At 38.7% G+C, this 20,863-nt stretch overlaps 1 protein-coding gene across 1 annotated transcript in view; it reads left to right on the forward strand.

Annotated features, from left to right (window-relative positions):
- LOC137272407 (protein eyes shut homolog) overlaps positions 1 to 20,863 on the forward strand; it is an 89,165-nt gene that overhangs the window by 45,798 nt on the left and 22,504 nt on the right. Inside the window, exons 13-16 of the mRNA XM_067804787.1 lie at positions 3,671 to 4,004; positions 8,732 to 8,967; positions 19,220 to 19,561; positions 20,407 to 20,546. Of these exons, the coding sequence (XP_067660888.1) occupies positions 3,671 to 4,004; positions 8,732 to 8,967; positions 19,220 to 19,561; positions 20,407 to 20,546 (1,052 nt within the window). The remainder of the gene's footprint in view (positions 1 to 3,670; positions 4,005 to 8,731; positions 8,968 to 19,219; positions 19,562 to 20,406; positions 20,547 to 20,863) is intronic.

The following is a 20,863-nucleotide window of genomic DNA, read 5'->3' on the forward strand; positions in this document are numbered from 1 at the left end:
TTTGAGACACTCTTGTATGCATTTAAAAGATTTCATCCTGTCATGCTTTTGGACATCATGTTCATGCTCACAGTACACTGCAGAAGTGCCTTACAAACCATGCTGAAACAGGAATGTTGTCACTTCTCATCTGAACTCAGCTGCACTCTTGCTGCCATGAACTGATTAAAGGTCTGGGTTGGAAATGGTCTTCAGCAACCCCTGTTTATCTCCCTTGTGAAGATCCGTGTTAGGTGCATTGTCCAACAACATTTATGAAAGAGTGAATTGAAATGGTCTGAACCCATCTCTACCCATGAAGATCCAGGCTAGATTCTTCACCAACCCATGCTTGTCAAAAGAGGTGACTAATGGTATCAGGTGGTCAGGCTTGTTGACTTAGTTGACACAGTTCCTCTTATCCCAGTTGTGTAGATTGATGCTCATGCTGTTGATCATTGGATATTGCAAACAAGGTATACAAGGGTAGAGTTAAGTGTGTGAATAGAGGCAGCAGGTGGTGTCCCAGTGTGCGAAGTGTATGCTTATACTGTTGAGGGAAGAGTTTAATTCCCAATGCTGGTACCTGCTGCTGAAGTTGGGTGGTTGGCTGGTTTGTCTGTTGTTTAGAACATTCCAGCTACATGGCGGTTGTAAATATCTCTCTCATTCACTCACTCACACACTCACTCACTCACTCACTCACTCACATTCAGTACTTTTTTTAACACGATTTGCTGATTATTTCATATTTCAAACATGTGCTTGTGTGATGTATTCTCAGTGATTATAATACATATAATCACCAATGAAATGAACCCTCCTCCTTGTATTGAATCACAAAATACCTCAACACAAAACACCGGTTCCTGTGATCATTGTTATTGACCTAAAGGTCATGTTTTGGATACCCTTTTCTTATCCTTTGAAGAAATTATGTGTGTTCTGTTGGTTTTGATTTGGGTGAAAATAATCAATTTCAAATTTTTTTGAAAAACACATTCAAAATACATACATTTTCTTATGATAGCAAACACTTCGTAAGATTTGGTAGCAGTCACAGCAGCTAAAATGGAAATAACACCTGTGATAAGATGCTTCTTTTTCCACAGTATGTATCAACCATCTCGCTATCCTGGTCTGTAAGCGGGGAATGGTGGGCAAGCGGGCTAAGGTGCCAGGCTAGTGATCCAGTGAGGTTGAGGGATTGAGCCCACCTGTGACTGGGTGTAAAAAACTTGGAGTCAACTTTGTGTGCAGACTCTCTCAGTGTTGTCACAACCCCTAGTGTACAGTACACAACCCTGTGCACTTAAAAGAACCCACGAATCCGTTGGTATATGACCAGATGGTGGCAACATGAACACGTGCATACACCTAGTTGCGGGTACAGCAACGTGCAGTAAACTTGGACAAAGTGCTGTGACTATGTGTCCCAGTCCACCCAGCTGTCAACTGGGTACCTCGTTAGGATGAGAGAGACACGATAAACTTGGAGCGCCTAGTGGCAGCAAGAGTTGTATACTCCCCAGGGAGTTGAGATCGAAATACAGTGTGCTGTTGAGATTGACATCCAGTGGTCGAGGGAAAAATACAAGTGCCTTTAGCATGCACTAGTGCATGAATATGTGCGCTATAAATATCCTATATCCTATGTCAAATATCCTGTATCCTATATCCTATATCTTATATCTTATATCTTATATCTTATATCTTATATCTTATATCTTATATCTTATATCCTATATACGTTATCACATCAATACAACCTTACTCGGGACTGATAAAACCCTGTATTTCCCTCGACACGATGTGATAACGCATTTATCAAGCTGATTGTTTTCACTAAATCAAAGCAAAACAACACGCAACACAACACATTTCATTGCTGCCATGTTGACACCAGCTGATCATTTGACCTCAATGCATCGCACATTACTAAAGGCTTGTCGATGCGTAGCGGGGTGATATAACTTTCGTAGTGGGATTACATGACTTTTATACTCCCGCTCGCGGATCATGATGGATGTACATGGTTTTTTATCAGAGTGTCTCGAGTGGACTCGATATTCTTACATGAGACTAGATAATATCCTATATCCTATATCCTATATCCTATATCCTATATCCTATATCCTATATCCCATATCCTATATCCTATATCCTAATCATTCCAGGTGGTTTGTTGTATAGAATATTAGGAAACTGATTAATCTGGAAAGCCATTAAAATCTATGTCTAATTGTAATTATTGTGTTTTTTTATTGTTAATTATTTAAGAAAAATAATGATAATGTCCGAGGCTCTAATAACACTTATGTCAAAAATGATCTAAGCGAAAGTTTTATACCAAAAACAATAGTTTTTTAATAATTCTTTGTACATGATCAGGAACTGAATTGGAAATCATAGGCGTAATAATTTAATTTCTGATTCGAAATTAAAACAATTCAGCCTACATTTCCCATTGAGTGATCCATCATCCTGCGTCTATTTAATTATTTTCACATAAATTATATCATCCCATCCAATTCTTTAATTTTCATGTTACATGAAATATGAGGTTGTGTCATTTATATGGGTCACTTTCCCAACATAAAATTCATGCTGTAATCTGAGCAAGCAAGCATGTTTCTTTGTCTCTGCATACTCAGAGTACGATTATTCTGGACCATAATGACGGAATTTTTTCTCTCTAAATTTATTGGAAGTTACAAAAGTCCTTATGTGATGACGAAGCACTGTTAAAAAATAATGACAAATGACATGTAGCTAAGAATCGGCAAGTGCTGTCCTCGGAGATTCGTATTTCACACAAGGTCTCTTTATACTGGTTTCGTTCCACATCAATCATGCATTGTTCGGAAATGTACGCCAAGTTGAATCTTTCCCTCTCTCTGTATTTCATCATGGGTGGGCTTTCAGGAATGGTGGTCCGACACAAATTGCCATTTGCAGAACTCTGATGATCCCACTCTGAGAATGGCACCCTGTTGTTCTTTGAATGTTGATATTTCAGGGGCTTAATTTGTCGGTGATTCCGTGTAATGGTTCACAGGGTTGGAGCCTTTGTGTTGAAGTCTTAAGTCCTCTGTTCACTATTTTACTGAAAGGATATTTAATAAGCAGTCTCAAAGAGCATTAGAAATTCTTTAAGAATATTTTTTATCAAATAATACAGGATAATGTGACAATGTTTTTGTGACAGTAAAATGTGTCTCCTGGGCCACTGTTGAACATAACCCACACCCTCAGAGTCAGGAACGTAATCGCCAGCACACAAAGTCAGAAGTTGCGATGGCTGAGTGGATTAGGTGGCTGACTTTGTGTGTTGGTGATAAGGCACCTGACTCTGAGGGTGTGGGTTCGAATCCCGTATGGGACTCTACGCAAAAATAGTACTAGAATTTGTACTTTACTAAGAAAGCATAATCCCAAGTATAACATATGTCACATTGTTTTACTATTATAGATTCTGGGATCTCAAGTGAATGTTTTTGGTTACAGATTCTGGGTTCATGAGTGAATATTGTTTTCTGTTATAGATTCAGGATCATGAGTGAATATTTAATGAGTGAATTTAGTGAGAAGGAAGTAAGATGATTTGGTGGTTGAAGCACCTCCAACTGCAGTAAGCACTCATATTACAGCTACTTACAACCTGCTCTCAGTTGTGTTTGTTTTGTTCCAGGGTCAAACTGCCAGAATAACATAGATGACTGTAAGTCTGGCTCCTGTCAAAATGGTGGCACGTGCTTGGACGAAGTCAACGCCTTCCACTGCCAATGTCCAAGCGGGTACACAGGAGCTGTATGTGAGAGTGAGATCAACGAATGTCTGTACGGTTTCTGCCAAAATGGTGCCACCTGTACGGATGCGTTCAACGACTACACCTGCACATGCGCAGGTGGATGGACGGGGAAGAACTGTAGTACAGACATTGATGAATGTGCAACATTGCCCTGTGCTAATGGTGCAACGTGCATCAACCTCATCAACCAGTATCAATGTGCTTGTGCTGCAGGGTAGGTGGTCTGAGGTCCATGCTGGCGTCAGTGTCATGATATCAACTAACATCTAATAGACTTGTTTTTTCCTGCTAAAAATGTTCCTTTGGGAAACCCATGAAACTTTGATCTTCAAAAATGTTATTTTGAAATGAAACACTGTCAATTTCATTGCTTTCATTTAATGTCTCAAATGTAATGATGCAGACAGTTGTGTAGCAAGTAGCATCTGTCCCAGCTGGAGACCAGTCTGGATCAGAACCGTATGTGCGTATGATGATACCCTTTGATCAGAACAATTGTGTTCCCAGTAAAATTTGTCAAGTTGAATTTCCGAATGAAGAGTTAATTTTTAAGATCGTAGGCAGTAACAGGATTTGACATAAAACATTTTGCTACAAGAACATTGAACTTGATATCAACTATATCTGACCTAATGTACTGCTGGAAGTAGACAAAAAAACATCCCATTTATATCTACAATTTATGTAGTTCATATGTGACAGTGTGAAACTAAGTTTGGCCAAACAGTCTCTGTGGTATGGAGATAGGAAACGTAAAAGGAGGACTTTACTCAGGAGAGATTAGTGCAGGAGTTGGAATGTGTTTTTGTAGAAGTCCAAAGTGACTTTTTATAACAGACCATGGCTTTATGCAAATTAGTTGGCGATGATATTGTGTTACAAATTACACTTTTTAAGTGTCCATTTTGAAATTAGACTTAGCTCCATTATAAACAAATAGCTGACGTGAAAAATCTTAATTTTGATACTGAAACAATTAAGGGTGAAACCACCATGGTGTCTCACTCTCACTGAAAACAGGTAGGAGGGGTCATCTCAAAAGCAAAACTAGGACAGGTGTATATCAGACGGATAGAGGTATCAGCTAAGATAAAATATAACATTATAAACGAAAGACACGTTAGATGTTAATCTATAGATGACATATCCAACACACAAGAAAGAGCATAAAATATTTTTGAGATGACCCCCAGTGCCTGTAGGCAGCACAGGCATGCCAGGTAAGTCGATGGTCTGGTCAAGTGGCCTAATTGCCATCTTTAGTCTGATCTATTGTTATTCAGCATCTATTCATGTTTTTATAAGTTTTGCCTAATTTTATAAGTAACCATGTTTTTGTGTATATCCTGTTACATGCAGCCCTGTTAGGCTGAAGTGGGTTAATTTGATGTTTTCAGTTGTGGAAATTTTAGGTACACAGAGTAATAGCCTTAAAACAGTGTTTCTCTATTTCCAGCAATACTTTTATGTCAGCTTGACCCAACTATTGGATGACAAAAATGGTTATTTTGTTGTCACCAGGTTTAGGGAATGACTCTTCTAGTCTTTTTATATTTAAGTTAGCTTAATGACAGTCTTTGTAATACTTATTACAATAGATGGCACTGTGCAAATTTGTAAAAACAAAAATAAACAAATGTGGTGATTTGAACCAGTGTTCATTAAATATGTACATTACCAGAAAAGATTTTGACTAGACAAAACCAGCTATTTACAAGAGAGCGTCATTCAGAGATGTGTTGTTGAACCCTGCTGTAGAGGGTTCCGATTTTTGCAAGCTTACAAACTACAGGGGTGCAAATCCTCATCAGATTCTCTGTAGTAATATCAAAGGTGTTTCATTTCTTTTGAGTAGTATGTAAGTGACCTGTTCTATACACTTAGTATTATCTTGGTTGATAAGTTCACAAATGCAAACATGTTTCTTTAAGAGCCAGTCTGTGACAGAGGCGGGAGTCAGAAGATTTCCTTGAAATTACCGTCATTTATAGAAAATAATTACCCTGTTATATTTGTTGTCATATGAGTCATCTGATCTCCTTGTGTACTTTTTTCATGACCCTCATAAAAAATGTGAGTAACAAGTTTTGTGGTATTGGTGTTAGTTGTTTAAGGTCACGCTCAGCAGTATTCCAATCTGTAAATAATCAAGCATGGACCAGTGATCAACAGCATGAGCATAGTGCTAGACAATTGGCTGTTTAACAGGTGTTATTATGACAGCCTGAAAAGGCTGTATTTTTTGTGATCCTACTGGTTCTCACCCACCTCTATCATGATTATTTGTTTAATTTCTGTACATAAACACTGTGAAACAGTTTTGGATAACAACTGAATCCTTAGGAAGCAGTAGAATAGCTTAGTGGTTAACGTGTTTGCTCTCTACACTGAAGACCTGGGTTCGATTCCCCACTTGGGTACAATGTTGGATGCCCATTTCTGTGTCCCCTGCCTTGATCTTGCTGGAATATTGCAGAAGGCACAACACTGAACTCACTCCCGTTCACTGGGTGAAAAAGAATCTATATAAATATATATATGATTAAATATAGAGAAGAGTTTTCCTAAATGATTCATGACCTGATGGGTTTTTTTAGCTTAAAATGCCACTCCAAGATTTCATCCCCCTATCATGAGCAAACAGTAGCACGAATAAGCTTACTTGGCATACCATAGTCTCCCAGTCATAAAAGCTCTTCATCAGTCGCAGATGGACTAATTCAATCACTGCTCTGGGAGACCCAGCAACTGTTCACCCCTATAATCTGATTTGTGCCACTTGAAAGTTTTGGGGATTTTTTAAGAAAAAAATCAATAATTTATTTCAACGTGAATAATTTGTAGAAAGTCCTTCATGTTATTGATTTTCTTTGTTTGGGTTCTAATTCAATTAGTCTGTTTCAGGATGTAGATTTTTTATATTGTTGACCTTGGGCCACCAACACACAGAGATCTCACACAAAGAGACAGGGTTGTAATGAGGTTAGAATGAAACATGGAGGATGTCTTGATTCATTGTCATCAAATGACAAACAAGGGATAAATATACTTCAAAATTTTGTCTGTTTTTTTATAGGTGTCGGATTGAAGTTCATATTTTTTATAGTCTTCTTATTCAGTTGTATCGGAATCCTCGATGTTGAATACAAATTTCAGTCTGCAACTTTACCACTTGTCTGAAGGCCAAGTCAATAAAATTTGGTAGGGTTTAAATATCAACTAAAAAAGCACATTTGAAATTCTGAAATAGCTTAAATAATGAGAAAAGGCATGTTTGGGCTAGTCTCAAATGTTTTGGCACAGACATTGTGAGAAATCTGGCACTCCCAACACAGGTATGGATTATAAGTAGATCCAGGCAACTGAAGTTATTCCTGTCCTGTTTTATTGTATCAGAATCCTAGTGGATGTGCAAAGACAATTGCAGTCAATTTTACCTGCTTGTCTGGAGCACTAGTCTTTGAAAATTCTTGTAGGTTCAGTAAACTCAGCAGTTAATAGTACACAGACTGAAGTATTTAAAAACCATGACTTAAAAACAATTTAATATTTCATATGATAATGCTAAACTCTCCTGAATGACTCTAAGAGCAACTTTTCGGACTACAGTCTCAAGCCTTTCTTGACACAAACTCAGTTTTTACCTTTTGCACACACTGGATGGAAAACGATCACTCCAACACAGGTATTGGCTATAAATAGATTCTGACAGTTCTTATAAATATGGTAAAGGACCTGTCACATTATATTACATTGGGAATCCTGAAGTTTCTTTTATTTTTCTCTCAAAGATTTATTTTTGCTTGGAAGTTAAAGAAATGCATTGTACACATAGAATTTTCATTGACTATTGAACTGCAGTGGTCAACTGGAAAGAATACAGAGACTAAATTTTGAATATCCGAAATTGTTGTATGAGGATAAAAGGCATAATTATTCATTTGTTAGTTGTTATTATAAAGCTTTGATCCTGTTCTTCAAGGCTGGGTGATTTAGGCTTGTTCTGATTTGCAATAAGGAGGAGTTTCATCAGATTCTGTGCTTCATGGAATCTCCATTGTCTTCATGGCAGGATCTATAGGGGCTCAGTTGAATGTTGTTTTATTCAAGGAAGTGGACTTTTTGATTGGCTGAAACATTTAAAAATGTCAATGATGAATTGATTGCATTATTCATGGTTTTAGAGTACAAATAATAGGAGAAAAAGCTGGAAAAATTGATGAGGCGTAGAAAAGTTTAAATGTCATTCCATTGTTAGGTTCCAATGGCAGGTCGACCACACATTATCTGACTTTGAGGTGATAGGAGAAAATCAATAGCAGAACCATCAGATATGAATTGAGTGCTGTCAAACAATATTTTCTTTTTTCAAAGTGATTTTTAAACTTTTTTAAATCTGGGGACAATGCATTAAATGTTACATGGTCTGTAGTTCAAGACTGAATGGCAATAAAATTATTTATTAAAATACATGCATGTATCTGACAAAACCTGTGTCTTCTACAAACATGCAAATTTATCATATAAAACTGGTAATATACATTGCTGACAAACAATTTCTTATTCACAGCAAACATGACAACATATTCATGTAACTGTTTGAAGAGCATATTAACTGAAACAGATCCACAGAAAATTTCAGATAACTTTTCATATTTCAGTGTTGATCAGTGGGTTCTTTGTTTGAGTGTATCATTGAGTATTTTGTGCATAAACATTTGAAACCTCACTTAATGCCGGTGTTTAAAATACAATAACACTCAATAACGCATGCACTTGTGAAAATGTATAATGTTAAGCTGGATCTACATGCAGGATTGGCAGTTGGTTATTGTACCTAATGACGTTCTAATTGAAAGAAGTATATCTTTTGAAATCATGCATATATCTCTAAAATGAAATGTTTTAATTCATGTTAATACTCTGCCTTCTTCTCAACAGGTATACAGGTCTTACCTGCGCTGAGGATATTGACGAGTGTGAGGGGACACCATGTGTGAATGGTGGTACCTGTGTAGATTCTGTCAATAACTATACCTGCACATGCCCCCCTGCCTGGACAGGTAAAAGGTGTGATGTGGAGGTTAACGAGTGTGATTCCACACCTTGTCGGAACAATGCGACCTGTGTGGATCAGATTGGATTTTACCGATGTACCTGTGTTGCTGGATATACAGGTAAGTTTTTGTGCACAGTAATGCTGTGTAATACTCTGAAGGGAAACACAGGTGCTCAGCTGTTTAAGGCACCTTAGATGGTGGTAGTGGTGGAGGAAGAGAGAAAAGACTTCTTGGACCAAAAATACCACCTTTATGGTGTAATGATTAGAGCGTCTGCCAAGAGAGCAGAAAGTCTCAAGTTTGATCTCCGACTGAGTCATATAAAAAGATGTTAAAATATGGAACTGCCTGGCACTCGGCATCAATGGGTACAACAATGACGGGTCGACTTGGAGTCAGTATAATGTGTTTCATGCTTAGCTGTGGCATGATAGCTCAGTGAGCTAGTGCTATAACACTGGCTTAGATCTGGGCTTGTACAAGCAGCTTGTACGAACATACATACACATGCATTTTGTCATATGAGTGAAATGTTCTTAAGTGTGACATTAAGCCCCATTCCTCCTCACTTGAACCAGAAATAGGGTAAATGTGCACTCAAAGACACCGCATTTCACATGCAGGTTGTATCCCTTGGGCATGCCAATAGCCAATGATCAAGGTTTTGAATGCCGTTCACCCTCTGTGGATTTCACTGAAGTATTGAATGTCTTAAGACCAAGGCATCACTCTGGCATTTAACTGAAATATTGCAACTGGAGACTCTTCAAAGCAGTGTTAACTCACACTCACGGAGACACTAACAGAATTACCGATGAAGGTACAGGTTAGGATGTTGGCCTACAGTTACACATGCTTGTTGTAAGAGTCGACTAATGGGATTGGGTAGTCTGAGGCTCGCTATGTTTGCTAATTGCGCAGATTGATGCTCATGCTGCTGATCACTGGATTCTCTGATCCAGACTTGATTATTTACACACCGCTGTCATATAGCTGGAATATTGCTGAGTGTGACATAAAACTAAACTCACTCGCGAAGAGAAGGAATGATATGGGGGAGGCATGAGTGTCCAGACATAGGTGAAGGTTACTGTTGCATTATGGGATATTAGTTATGTTTTCGGGATGCATTTCCCTGACAACAAATTAGAATAGATGATAAGCCTTGTGACCTGCTTTGTGAGTGAGTGAGGGTAGGAGACTGATTGTCTGACCAGTCCAGTGGCTATACGGGAGAATGCTTGTCTAGACAGTCAAGTCTGTCTAGCCTGTCCAGGGGCTGCATCACTTAATGGCCAGGAAGAAACACAGGGAGGTGACGACCCTGTGAATGAAATAGCCTATTACTGTGCGCTCGGGGCCATGCTGACCTCTGATGACCTTGGTATTGACCACAGTAATGCTTCAAGTCTGTCCTCTGTCCATGGCAGGACTTCATTTCACAAAACTATCATAATGCTATGACCGTCACAACTCCTGTAGTTTAACATACACTTAGAGCAGGGACAGAAATAACCCATTGCCCGACGTCACAGGCTATTTTGTTTTCTGTCGGGCAAGCTAATTTGTATATCATGCTGCACTGGTGTCCAGTGGACGTTCCATTGTTAATTATGTTGTTTATTAAATAATCAACAAGAAAATCTGCTAGTATAGTGGAAAAATTATCAGGGCAAGTGATTTTACAAGTGCCACTGTACCGGGGTACATTAGCAATTCAAAAATTATTTCCATCCCTGTTAGAGTATGCACAACTAAATGATTGGTTCACCAGACTCTCTGTTCCCCTGGGAGACTTCATCCAATAATTTTCTCATTTCTTACTAAGTTTCATACATCAGCAGAGCCTAAATATTACATCCAATCAAAGGGATGATATTGGAAGGGACTGTCAAGTCTGTTAGGTTCATTTGATGGATGCTAGTCACAGTTACTTCATTTACAGTTGGTTCATTTACAGTTGGTTCATTTACAGTTAGTTCAGATCTATTTACTTTACTTAGCATTGAGTGAGTGAGTGAATTTTTTTATATGTGAGCACTTAACATTTTCTGCAGTATTTCAGTATTGCCATTGTTCTTCCAAATAAAGGATATTTATGTGGTAATTCTAAACATGTACATGATGTCCTGGACCTCTCTTGGCGCTAAGATAGTTGTCAATGCCATACACTAACGTTAACTTACAACCGTCATAGCACTAAGAGAGCTTTGAAAATCCAGGCCCAGTATATAATTGTTCTGATGACAAATGTCAAGAAAAAAAATGGATTTTGCAATAGGAAAAGAGGCATCTGTGCATGTAAAAGTAGCATGAGGAGCTCTGGATTTACGTCCATTATAATACATCTCCCTATGGGTGGATGGTTTGACAATAATACAGCTAATGATGCAAGCATTCTTGCTTCCTCTTGCTTACAAATAATGCCCAAGGCTTCACTTGTCTTGTCCTGCTGTGACCTAAGGGTGATATCTATATCTTCACTTCTCTTGTAGAATACTTGTGTCTATATAATATCATCAGCTTCATATTACAAGTAGGTGGGTTGGGAAGAAGTCCTCCTGAGTAGATGGTGCAGTATCAGCTGTTGGTGTAATGATGCTAATCTGTCACCATCTTCAAGCCCGGCTTTCAGTTTTTCTTCATCGATTGGAAATTTTGCGTATTTCTGCTTTTCTTAGTCGATTAGAAACTGTGGCCTATTTGATATGTTTCACAAAGCTTAAACTAGTTTAAGGGTTTGTTTGTATGTTTGTTGTTTAATTATGCACTCAGCAATATTTTATCAATATCTCAGAGGTCTATATTCGAGTCTAAACCAGAACATCCAGTGATTGACAACATTAGCATCGGCCTATGCAATTTGGATACCGTGACACTTGTCATCCAAGTTCATTCAGTCTCTCATTCTGACCATTGCTGGCCGCTTACAACAAGCATGGGTTGTTGATGACTAATTTTAACTTGAATCTTCATGATTAAGTGTAAGGGTAGATAATATAGCAACCACATCACACTAAAACTCTACTGTGTTCCTGGGAATTATATAGCGATTACTATAAAGCAAGTGTTTTTATTTGACTTCAATGAAATGAGTATGAAATTTTGTAAATTTGCATGAGTTTCGTAGGAGTCGTATGACACGCTTTCTCGAGTGTAATAAAATCTTTATTATCCATTTTACTCATGTACATTTGTACGGTAGGCAAATGTGACAGCCCACGTCAATGAAGTCTATGGCTTCTAGGCAAAAGTGATATGTGCACATGTGACCATACGATATAGACACTGGTTATGTTCCACCTTATGGAGAGTAAAGATCTTTATCAAGTCTACAAGTCTACATCACCTACCTCACCCAGCACTCTCTCCTACAAACTCACCCAACTCTAACCTACAAACACACCCAACACTCACCTACAAACTCACACAACACTCACCTACAAACTCACCCAACATACACCTACAAACTTGCTCAACACTCACCTATATTCTCACCCAACAGTCACCTACAAACTCACCCATCACATCACCCAACACACTCACCATCTAACTGCTTGAACATATTCACTCACACATCATAGTACATGCCCATTTCATATGATAACATATGTCATTTCCAAATGGTTCTCAATGATAACTGAAATACCACTAACGAGTTGTGACACTTTATCCCTTTAGTCAGCAAACATTTGCCAGGAAAGTATTGGAGTCCCAGATACATCTCCACTAATGGCCAGCCTTTCTGTTAACCCTCTCCCAGCCATACAGCCACTGACTGGAGCTAGCATGAGCAAAATTTATGATCTGTGTATGTTTCTTTGTAGTAATTGTACAGTAGTGAAGTAATGATTCGTAGCTTACCTTAAATACATACTAACCACAGCAGTTATGGGCACTGTGCAAAATAGTTTACAATTTTTTCAACCTTTGGACTAGGTATGCCTAAAAGTTACAAAATAATTTGTGAGTCAGAAATTTGAATGTAGACTTAACTTTCAAGATTAAACTGCTAATATGATGATAATGTTTATCTCCTGATTTACAAGTGTATCGTATTTCAACAAGTCAGAGAGAGTGATATATTTACTAAATGACCTCATGCAAATTTGTACTACTATTTAGTGATCGGAGGAAGAATCACGTTCTGATTGGTCAATCTCAAAGGTTACCTGACGCGACCTCCCTTGGAACACTTCACCTACTTTATGTAGGTGACTTCAACTTTGTATTTCAAACACTGTTCATATTAGGGGCAGTGGGGTAGCCTTGTGGTTAAAGCGTTTGCTCGTCTTGCCGAAGACCCAAGTTCGATTCCCCACAGGGGTACAATGTGTGAGGCCCATCTGGTGTTCCCCGCCTTGATATCGCTGGAATATTGCCAAAAGCGGAGTAAAACTAAACTCACTCTCTCACTCACTGTTCATATTACAGAGTTTCTCTCTGCTTGAGAGAGTCTGGCATTGAGAGGTCAGCCACAAGGATAATGACCTGATATTGACCAGTCCCAAACATGGTAGGGAGGTCACCGGCAAGGTCCCAACTGATTTGGTTTAAACAATTAACGAAGATACCCAACACGAGCTATGCAGGCAGACTCTCAATCAATGTCCACAAGATGAGTTCATCACAACTCTCCAGCCTGGCAGTGAAGCTTTAAACATGGGTTAACCCTTTTGGCATTGTGAACAGGCCAAAGAGTGGTCAGTTTGGAATAGACATGGTGTGGCCTGTCACTCAGCGGTCAGTCTGTGTGATTGGTAGCATGGATACATGGTGTGGCCTGTCACTCAGCGGTCAGTCTGTGTGATTGGTAGCGTGGATACACAATTTAGATTACTGAAAGCAGTGTAACCCTTTTAACTGCAAAGATAATCGATGAGTGTTGATGTGGTGCTTTAACCCTATGGGAGGCTTGAATCATGAAGGTGAAGGGTTTACTTTGTTTATTTATTGTTGTTATGATGTGTACCAACAAGTACCTATTAAGTTTAATCCCTTTGTGTGGGCCAGATAATGTGTTGTCGTCTTGACATGAATGTTGACCATGAAATCTTGTGAATATGAGTGAAATTTCGGAAGGTTTTTTGAAAGAAGCATCTCTAAATATGTCTTTAAAATGTTTGGGTTTTATCTCTTCCCTTCAGGTGCATTGTCCAAGAACATTAATAAAAATGTGAATTGAAATGGTCTGTACCCATTTCTACCTGGTCACTGGATTGTCTGGTCCAGGCTCAATTATTCACAGACCTCCTCCATCTAGCTGGAATATTGCTGAGTGCGGCATAGAAATAAACTCACTCACTCAGATGTTGTTGTATGTGTATTCATGTGTCTTCTTATTTTTTGTAGAAGATTTGAGGGAATATTGTTGAGTGGGGAGTTAAACAACAATCAATGAATAAACTGTTCATTATATAACTGAAATATGATATCCCAACCTGAGACATTCATTGGTTATTCAGGATAAACCTATCTAAGTTGAGAGAAATAAATTTCATAGATATTTCCCTGGCACAAACTCACTGAAACGTTGTGTAGGACAACAGTTGTATGTAGCATGTTCAGTAAAATAGTCCTTGTTATGTAAATCAGTTTTTACTACAAAAGTAATTCTTTACTGAGGACATTTTGTCTGCAACCTTTGTAATAACATGAGGAAGCTGCTCTGTACATTGACTTATGCCATGTTTAAACCATGGATTCACCCTTTATCTGGAAGAAGATTCATAGCGTTCATATAGAGATTTGTGACCTAGGATGGGCCTTTCTAGAAATTCTAATCAGTATGGCAAGGCAATTTAAACTTGAAACTGTCTGGTTGTTCAGGGTCTGACAGTAAGGAGCTCGTCTGTGATGGGACAAGACACTCATGGCCGTCTCTGAGAGCACAGTGGTGTAGTCTGGGGCTGGTGCTTGTTCAGCTTTAGGAAGGCGGCACATGTCCACACCAATTAATGTCTTGTGACAGTTGCTTTTGTAGCAGCTGGGTAGGAAAGAGTGTTGCTGCTATTTCTTTGCTTGTTCAGCAGGATGTGGGCATCTGAAACTACCACAAATGTAGTTCAGCCAGTTTGTTTCATCATTATGGTATTGTGCTCTACAGAGTTGTCCCCCTCGGATGCACCAGAACCTTATGGTCATGGGTTTGAATCTTGGTTAACTCTGTGGTGTGATGTGTCCGGTCTTAGAGGACTGTCGAGAATTTGTGTGAGCTGACCTTGAGTTTTCCTGCTGATGATAGCATATGTTTGTATTAGAAAAATTAAGTTGTACTGGCTGGTGAAATGAACATGTGACCATACAATTTTAGATCTCCACACTATTTTTTGTCATCCAGAAGCTCTTTATAGCTGTAAGTGGATGTTGGAAAGAGGTTGTGTTTCATAAGTAGCATTTGCTGGTGAAATGAGCAATCAACTATACAACCTTAAACCTGCTTTAGATGTTTTTGTCTGTCAAAGATCCTTGTAGCTGTAAGTGCTCCGATTAGGTTTGTCATTCAAGTTTAGTCAGCAACGTACTTGTGTTTGTGGGCATATCTGGCGTGGTACATGTCTGAGACATTCCTTTGGGATTTTCTCATGCTGTTGATCACTGGATTGTCTGGTCCAGACTCAATTATTTACAGACTGCAGACATATAGTTGGAATATTGCTGAGTGTGGCGTTAAACAACTAACAATTGACCTTTTGGATTTCCTGCTACAGTTACCCGACAGGAATGATTCTGTGAAGGCCTCACTGCAACATAAAACATATATTGCTTCCGGAGCTTAAATCACGTGGGTGCATTTAGTAGGGATTGTAACATATTTCTGAGGATCACCAGGAAATATGACAGTAATACATGTGCTATATCTTCCCTTGTGTCATCATGGCTGAGAGTGCATTAGATGTTCAAGCCAATTATTTGTTATCTGGAGCTGTCTGTATAATTTGTGCATGAGTTGATGGTGTTTCTCCACTCTATGAGGCTAACACCACCTAGTGGACGACAGTGATGGTGCAGCTGGTCATCATTCCATTCCCTTTCCACGATAATGAGAAGATCATTATGACAGAGCAAAAAGACCCTTGAGAGGCTGAAATGTTTAGGAATCGATGCATTAAGTCTCCCAGGAGTCACAAATGGGAATGAATAGTCAGGCCAGGGTTACTTTTGAGTCGTATCACAATCTTCACCATGCCCCATGGTGACAACATACATCCTTGAAATTTTAGTAGGTTTACACACTCACAACGTCACATTGTAATGTTGGCATTGAATTAGTTTGTCATCAACCAATGTATTTATGTGTACTCATGAGTAGTGAAGTGAATCTGGTAATATGCTTCTTTTAGCAATATTAAAGCAATTCTAGCTGGGGACACCACAAATGGGCTTAACACATTGTACCCATGTGGGGAATCAAACCCAGGTCTTTGATATGATGAGTGAATGCTTTAACCACTGGGCTACCCCACTTTCCCAGTACTGGGATTCATAGAATCAGTTGAAGGTGTACTTTAGGTTAGTCAACTGTATTTTTTTTCACCAGTTTCAAGATCTCAGATTGACATTGGACATCAAAGAAATCAGCACTGCTTCAGTATTCCAGCAGGGGACACCAGAAATGGGTTTCACATACTGTAACCATGTTTAGAATCAAACCCACTTTTTGCGTGTGATGTCGAACGCTTAAACCTGTAGCCTACCCTACTGTTTGGTTAGTGTTGTGTTAAGTGAATTCATGAACTTTGTTGAAGACTTCGCTCGTCACCCAAAAGACCCTGGTTGGAATCCCCACAAAGGTACAATATGTGAATCGCTGACATGATATTGCTGGAATATTGCCAAAAGCAGCGTAAAACTAAACTCACTCGCTCCCTCACTCACTAAAACCTATATAGAAGAAATAGATTCACCAACTTTCTTTGCAGAAGTTTCATACAAAAAATGCGCTGTTTTTAAATTGAAAGTCTGAATCTCCAAGACGTTAAAAAGCACATTCCTGCCGGTGTCTCAGTGGAATATTTCCATCAAGATAGACACGGTACATATTCATGTAAAAATGTCAAGATGTTTTCAGCTGAAAAACACCAGTCTAGATAAGTTCCACTGTAGAGGGAAACATGATTATACTGATAGTCATGAATTACAGCAGCGGTTTGGGAAAAACAAGTTCTCTGGCAAGCTCAGGTGTCTCAACAAAAAATGAAGTAGCTGATAATGTTAGACGCAAAAACTGCATTTCAGTTTCTTCAGGATTCATGACTTGAGTGTCAGGTGACCTTCTGTCATTGGAGATATGATAAAGAAGGACTGTCTCAGAGAACAGGATTTGTAAACCAAATTCCCTGGATTGCACTTCATCTGAGGACTGTCTCGGAGTATTCTCCAAGGAATTCGTTTCTGCTGACCTTGAGTTTTCCTACTGAAGATAGTATATATATATTCTTAGAAAAGTTCAGTTGTGCTGTCTGATGGAATGAACATACAACTATACAACTTGAAATCTCCTTCACAATTTTTTGTCATCCAGAAGCTCCTTTTAGCTGTTTTTCATAAGTAGCTCCTGCTGGAAAGAAAAACATGCAATGTTCAGGAACACTGCTAACGTTCAAAGAAACTGCTTTCTCAAGAGAAGTTTCTTCTTGTTTTTTAAACATGATAGTTTAGAAAGTTATAAAGTTCATTCATATGTAGGTGGATGTGGTGGGGTTGATACCCTTGGTAGGAATTATAGGCAGTGGGCAGATCTGTCACATCTCTGACATCGGTGACAGATTCTTGGTAGGAATGACAGGTCCTTGTTGGAATGACAGTTCGTTGGTGGGAACGACAGATCTTTGGTAGGAATGAGAAATCCTTGGTTGGAATGACAGAATGTTGGTTTGGAATGACAGATCCTTGGTTTGGAATGACAGATCCTTTGTGGAAATGACAGATCCTTGGTAGGAATGACAGATCCTTGGTGGGAATGACAGAACATTGGTTTGGAATGACATATCCTTGGTGGATATGACAGATCCTTGTGGGAATGACAGATCCCTTTAGGACTAAGAAATCCACCTCTATCAATATGAAAATAGGATGTATTAACCGTTTTTGCACTGAATGTGTGCAATATTTATTCAAGTTCCTGTTTTAAGAATTCTAGTTCCTGTTTCAAGAGACAGCAGAACAAATGTATGGTTGCAACATTAACTCATCAAGTTGAGGGTCTGAATTTGATTCCAGAATGGATACAATGTATGAAGACAATATTTGGTGTACCTTGGTTATATTTTTAGACAATTGTAATGAGTAGTGCAGTGGATTGGGTACTTCCTGAGGATAGAACAAGGTCTGCTCATCAGAGAGTTGACCATATCTGTCTTACATGTATATCCTTCTTAATCTATGGAATGGTATCTCCATGGGCTTGGACTATTGAACAGACAGATGACTGGATTGGCACAAGTGATTGGACACACAAATGTTTGTGCTCTAGACATGAATGAATTAATCTTAAAGCTGAAAAGCCTTGCTTGTTTTGAATATGTATGTTAATATGTATTGTAAACCAAAAGTCTCTGTAGATTCCGAGAAACTAAAAGCCTATTCACTGGGTATTGACATGTAAACAATTGTTTTGTTGTGTCATCAACAGTGGTGACGTCATTCAAATCATATTGTGACGTAAAGTTAGAATGACGCCACAAATGAGTGACCCCAGATGCTAGCATGTGAACCAGTTGAAACGGCCAGCTGATGACACTTCACTGCTGTACCCATACTCGATGTAAACGAGTGCAGACAGTAACACCCCTTTGGTTTACTTTTTTGTTTACAATATCGATAAACATCGTGTGTTGGCCAATTTCCGGGTGTTATTGAGTATTTGAAGCACGGGAAGCCATCAGTTCCGAATGCATTCTCGTGCTTCAGATACTCAGTAACACCCGGAAATTGGCCATCACATGATGTTTATCTCCTAATTTCGGCCTGTGGCATTCATACGTAATAAAGCTTTTGATGATGATGATATGTTGTACAGTAAATCTTAGGATGTTTAACATCTTGTCCTATCAATTCATCTTAAAGCAGAATAAAAACTCACTCACTCACTCACTCACTCACTCACTCACTCACTCACTCACTCACTCACTCACTCACTCACTCACTCACTCACTCACTCACTCACTAACCCCTGGTTTAGCTATATGGTTAACCTGTTTGTTCATCATGCTGTAGACCCAGGTTTGATTCCCCATGTGGACACAATGTATAGAGCCCATTTCTGGTGTCTTCCGTTGATATTTTGCTGCTGAAGGTGGCATTCAACCATGCTCATATATGTTTAAATATTTGGAAAACATTTGTCATGAATGACAACTATTTTCAGGATCTGACTGTGAGACTGACATAGATGACTGTCAGTTGGCGCCATGTCAGAACGGTGGCACTTGTCAAGATGGCATCAACAGCTTCTCCTGTGTCTGTGCTAGAGGCTTCACAGGCATGACATGTTCAGTGAACATCAACGACTGTCTGCCAGGTCTGTGTTTGTTTGGCTCTACGTGTGTGGACATGGTCAATGGCTATACCTGCATGTGTGCTGCTGGATACACAGGAAGGTCATGTGACCACGATATTGATGAATGTGCATCTGGACCCTGCCGCAATGGGGGCACGTGTGTAGATGGACGAGCCTCATACACCTGCCAATGTCCTTTGGGCTTTACAGGTAGGAGAACGACAAAATGTAATTAGTATCAGGTGACCAGATCAAATTATACAGATTTACAAAAAACAATGTACTTATAACAAAATTTTCCAAGAAATCACTTATTCAACTGAAAAAAAGTCGTTATTAATGTCAACTAGTTTTATTATTGGAAAGAATTTGAAGAAATGTTCTGTTTTAACATTTGACATTTTTAAAGTTTACTTTATAGTTTTGGATTGATCATTTTACAAGCTTGAAAGATAATGAATGATGGGTTTATGAAGACTTTACGAGAACTTCAAGATAAATGGCCAGTTTGCACCAGACAAGATAAGAATTTGATGATAACTCCACATCCTTTGGTGAACCATCAAATGAAGTATAAAATTCCGTAATTTTCATGGTTCCATCAGCAGAATAGTTACAGGCTTTTCTGAATGCAGTGTTCCTGTGTCCTTTGACACTGTAATTAATTAGATTTTTATCCAAAAATATGAGGTATAAGGTATTTTAATTTTTAGGTCTACTGATCAAAACATCTCTTATTAACCAGTGATGGATGTGGACAGAATGAATATCTGCTTGACTTATGTATACGGGATATTTTTTCAAACAAAAGAAGGATTCACGACACTGATTTTTTCATTTGGAGGTAAAAGGCTCATGGGCATGCATTTGCTAGATGACTGAATAAAAAAAAATTAGTGAGACTAAATACCTTTTCTTTATTTGATTCTCTAACAATGATCTGATAGTGTAATTTTACTTATGTCATGTTTTTTTTTAAGGTTATGTATATACGTGTACAATGCATAAAATTCTCCTGTAACATAATAATTAATGATATGTATGTTTCTGATTAGGGCGCCAGTGTGAGGTGGACATTGATGATTGTCGTGGGCCAGTGCCACATTTGTGTGTGAATGGCGCCACCTGTGACGACCGCGTGAACAACTACACTTGCATCTGTAGGACAGGCTGGGAGGGGCGCTACTGTCAGCAGGTTAGAACACTAGCACCTAGATTGTAGGCATATCTACAATGTCTGTCATATCTATTGAGTCAGTGTGAGAATGGTTGCAACATTCTGAAACGATGAAGTGTAACTGATGTCAGTTGGGTTACTCATTGATGGAATCCAGGAACTTTGTCCTCGAGGAACTTTATCCACAAAAAACTTTGCCCACAGAACTTTTTCCCACAAGGACCTTTGCCCAAATTCTTGTACACTTTTGATTTTGAAAATTTACATACAACCTAAGTGTAGCTGAAAATTTAATTTACCATATATGAGATACTGTGACCTGTCCCCATTTTCCA

This window comes from Haliotis asinina, chromosome 2 (assembly GCF_037392515.1).
Source record: "Haliotis asinina isolate JCU_RB_2024 chromosome 2, JCU_Hal_asi_v2, whole genome shotgun sequence".
Lineage (NCBI taxonomy): Eukaryota > Metazoa > Mollusca > Gastropoda > Lepetellida > Haliotidae > Haliotis > Haliotis asinina.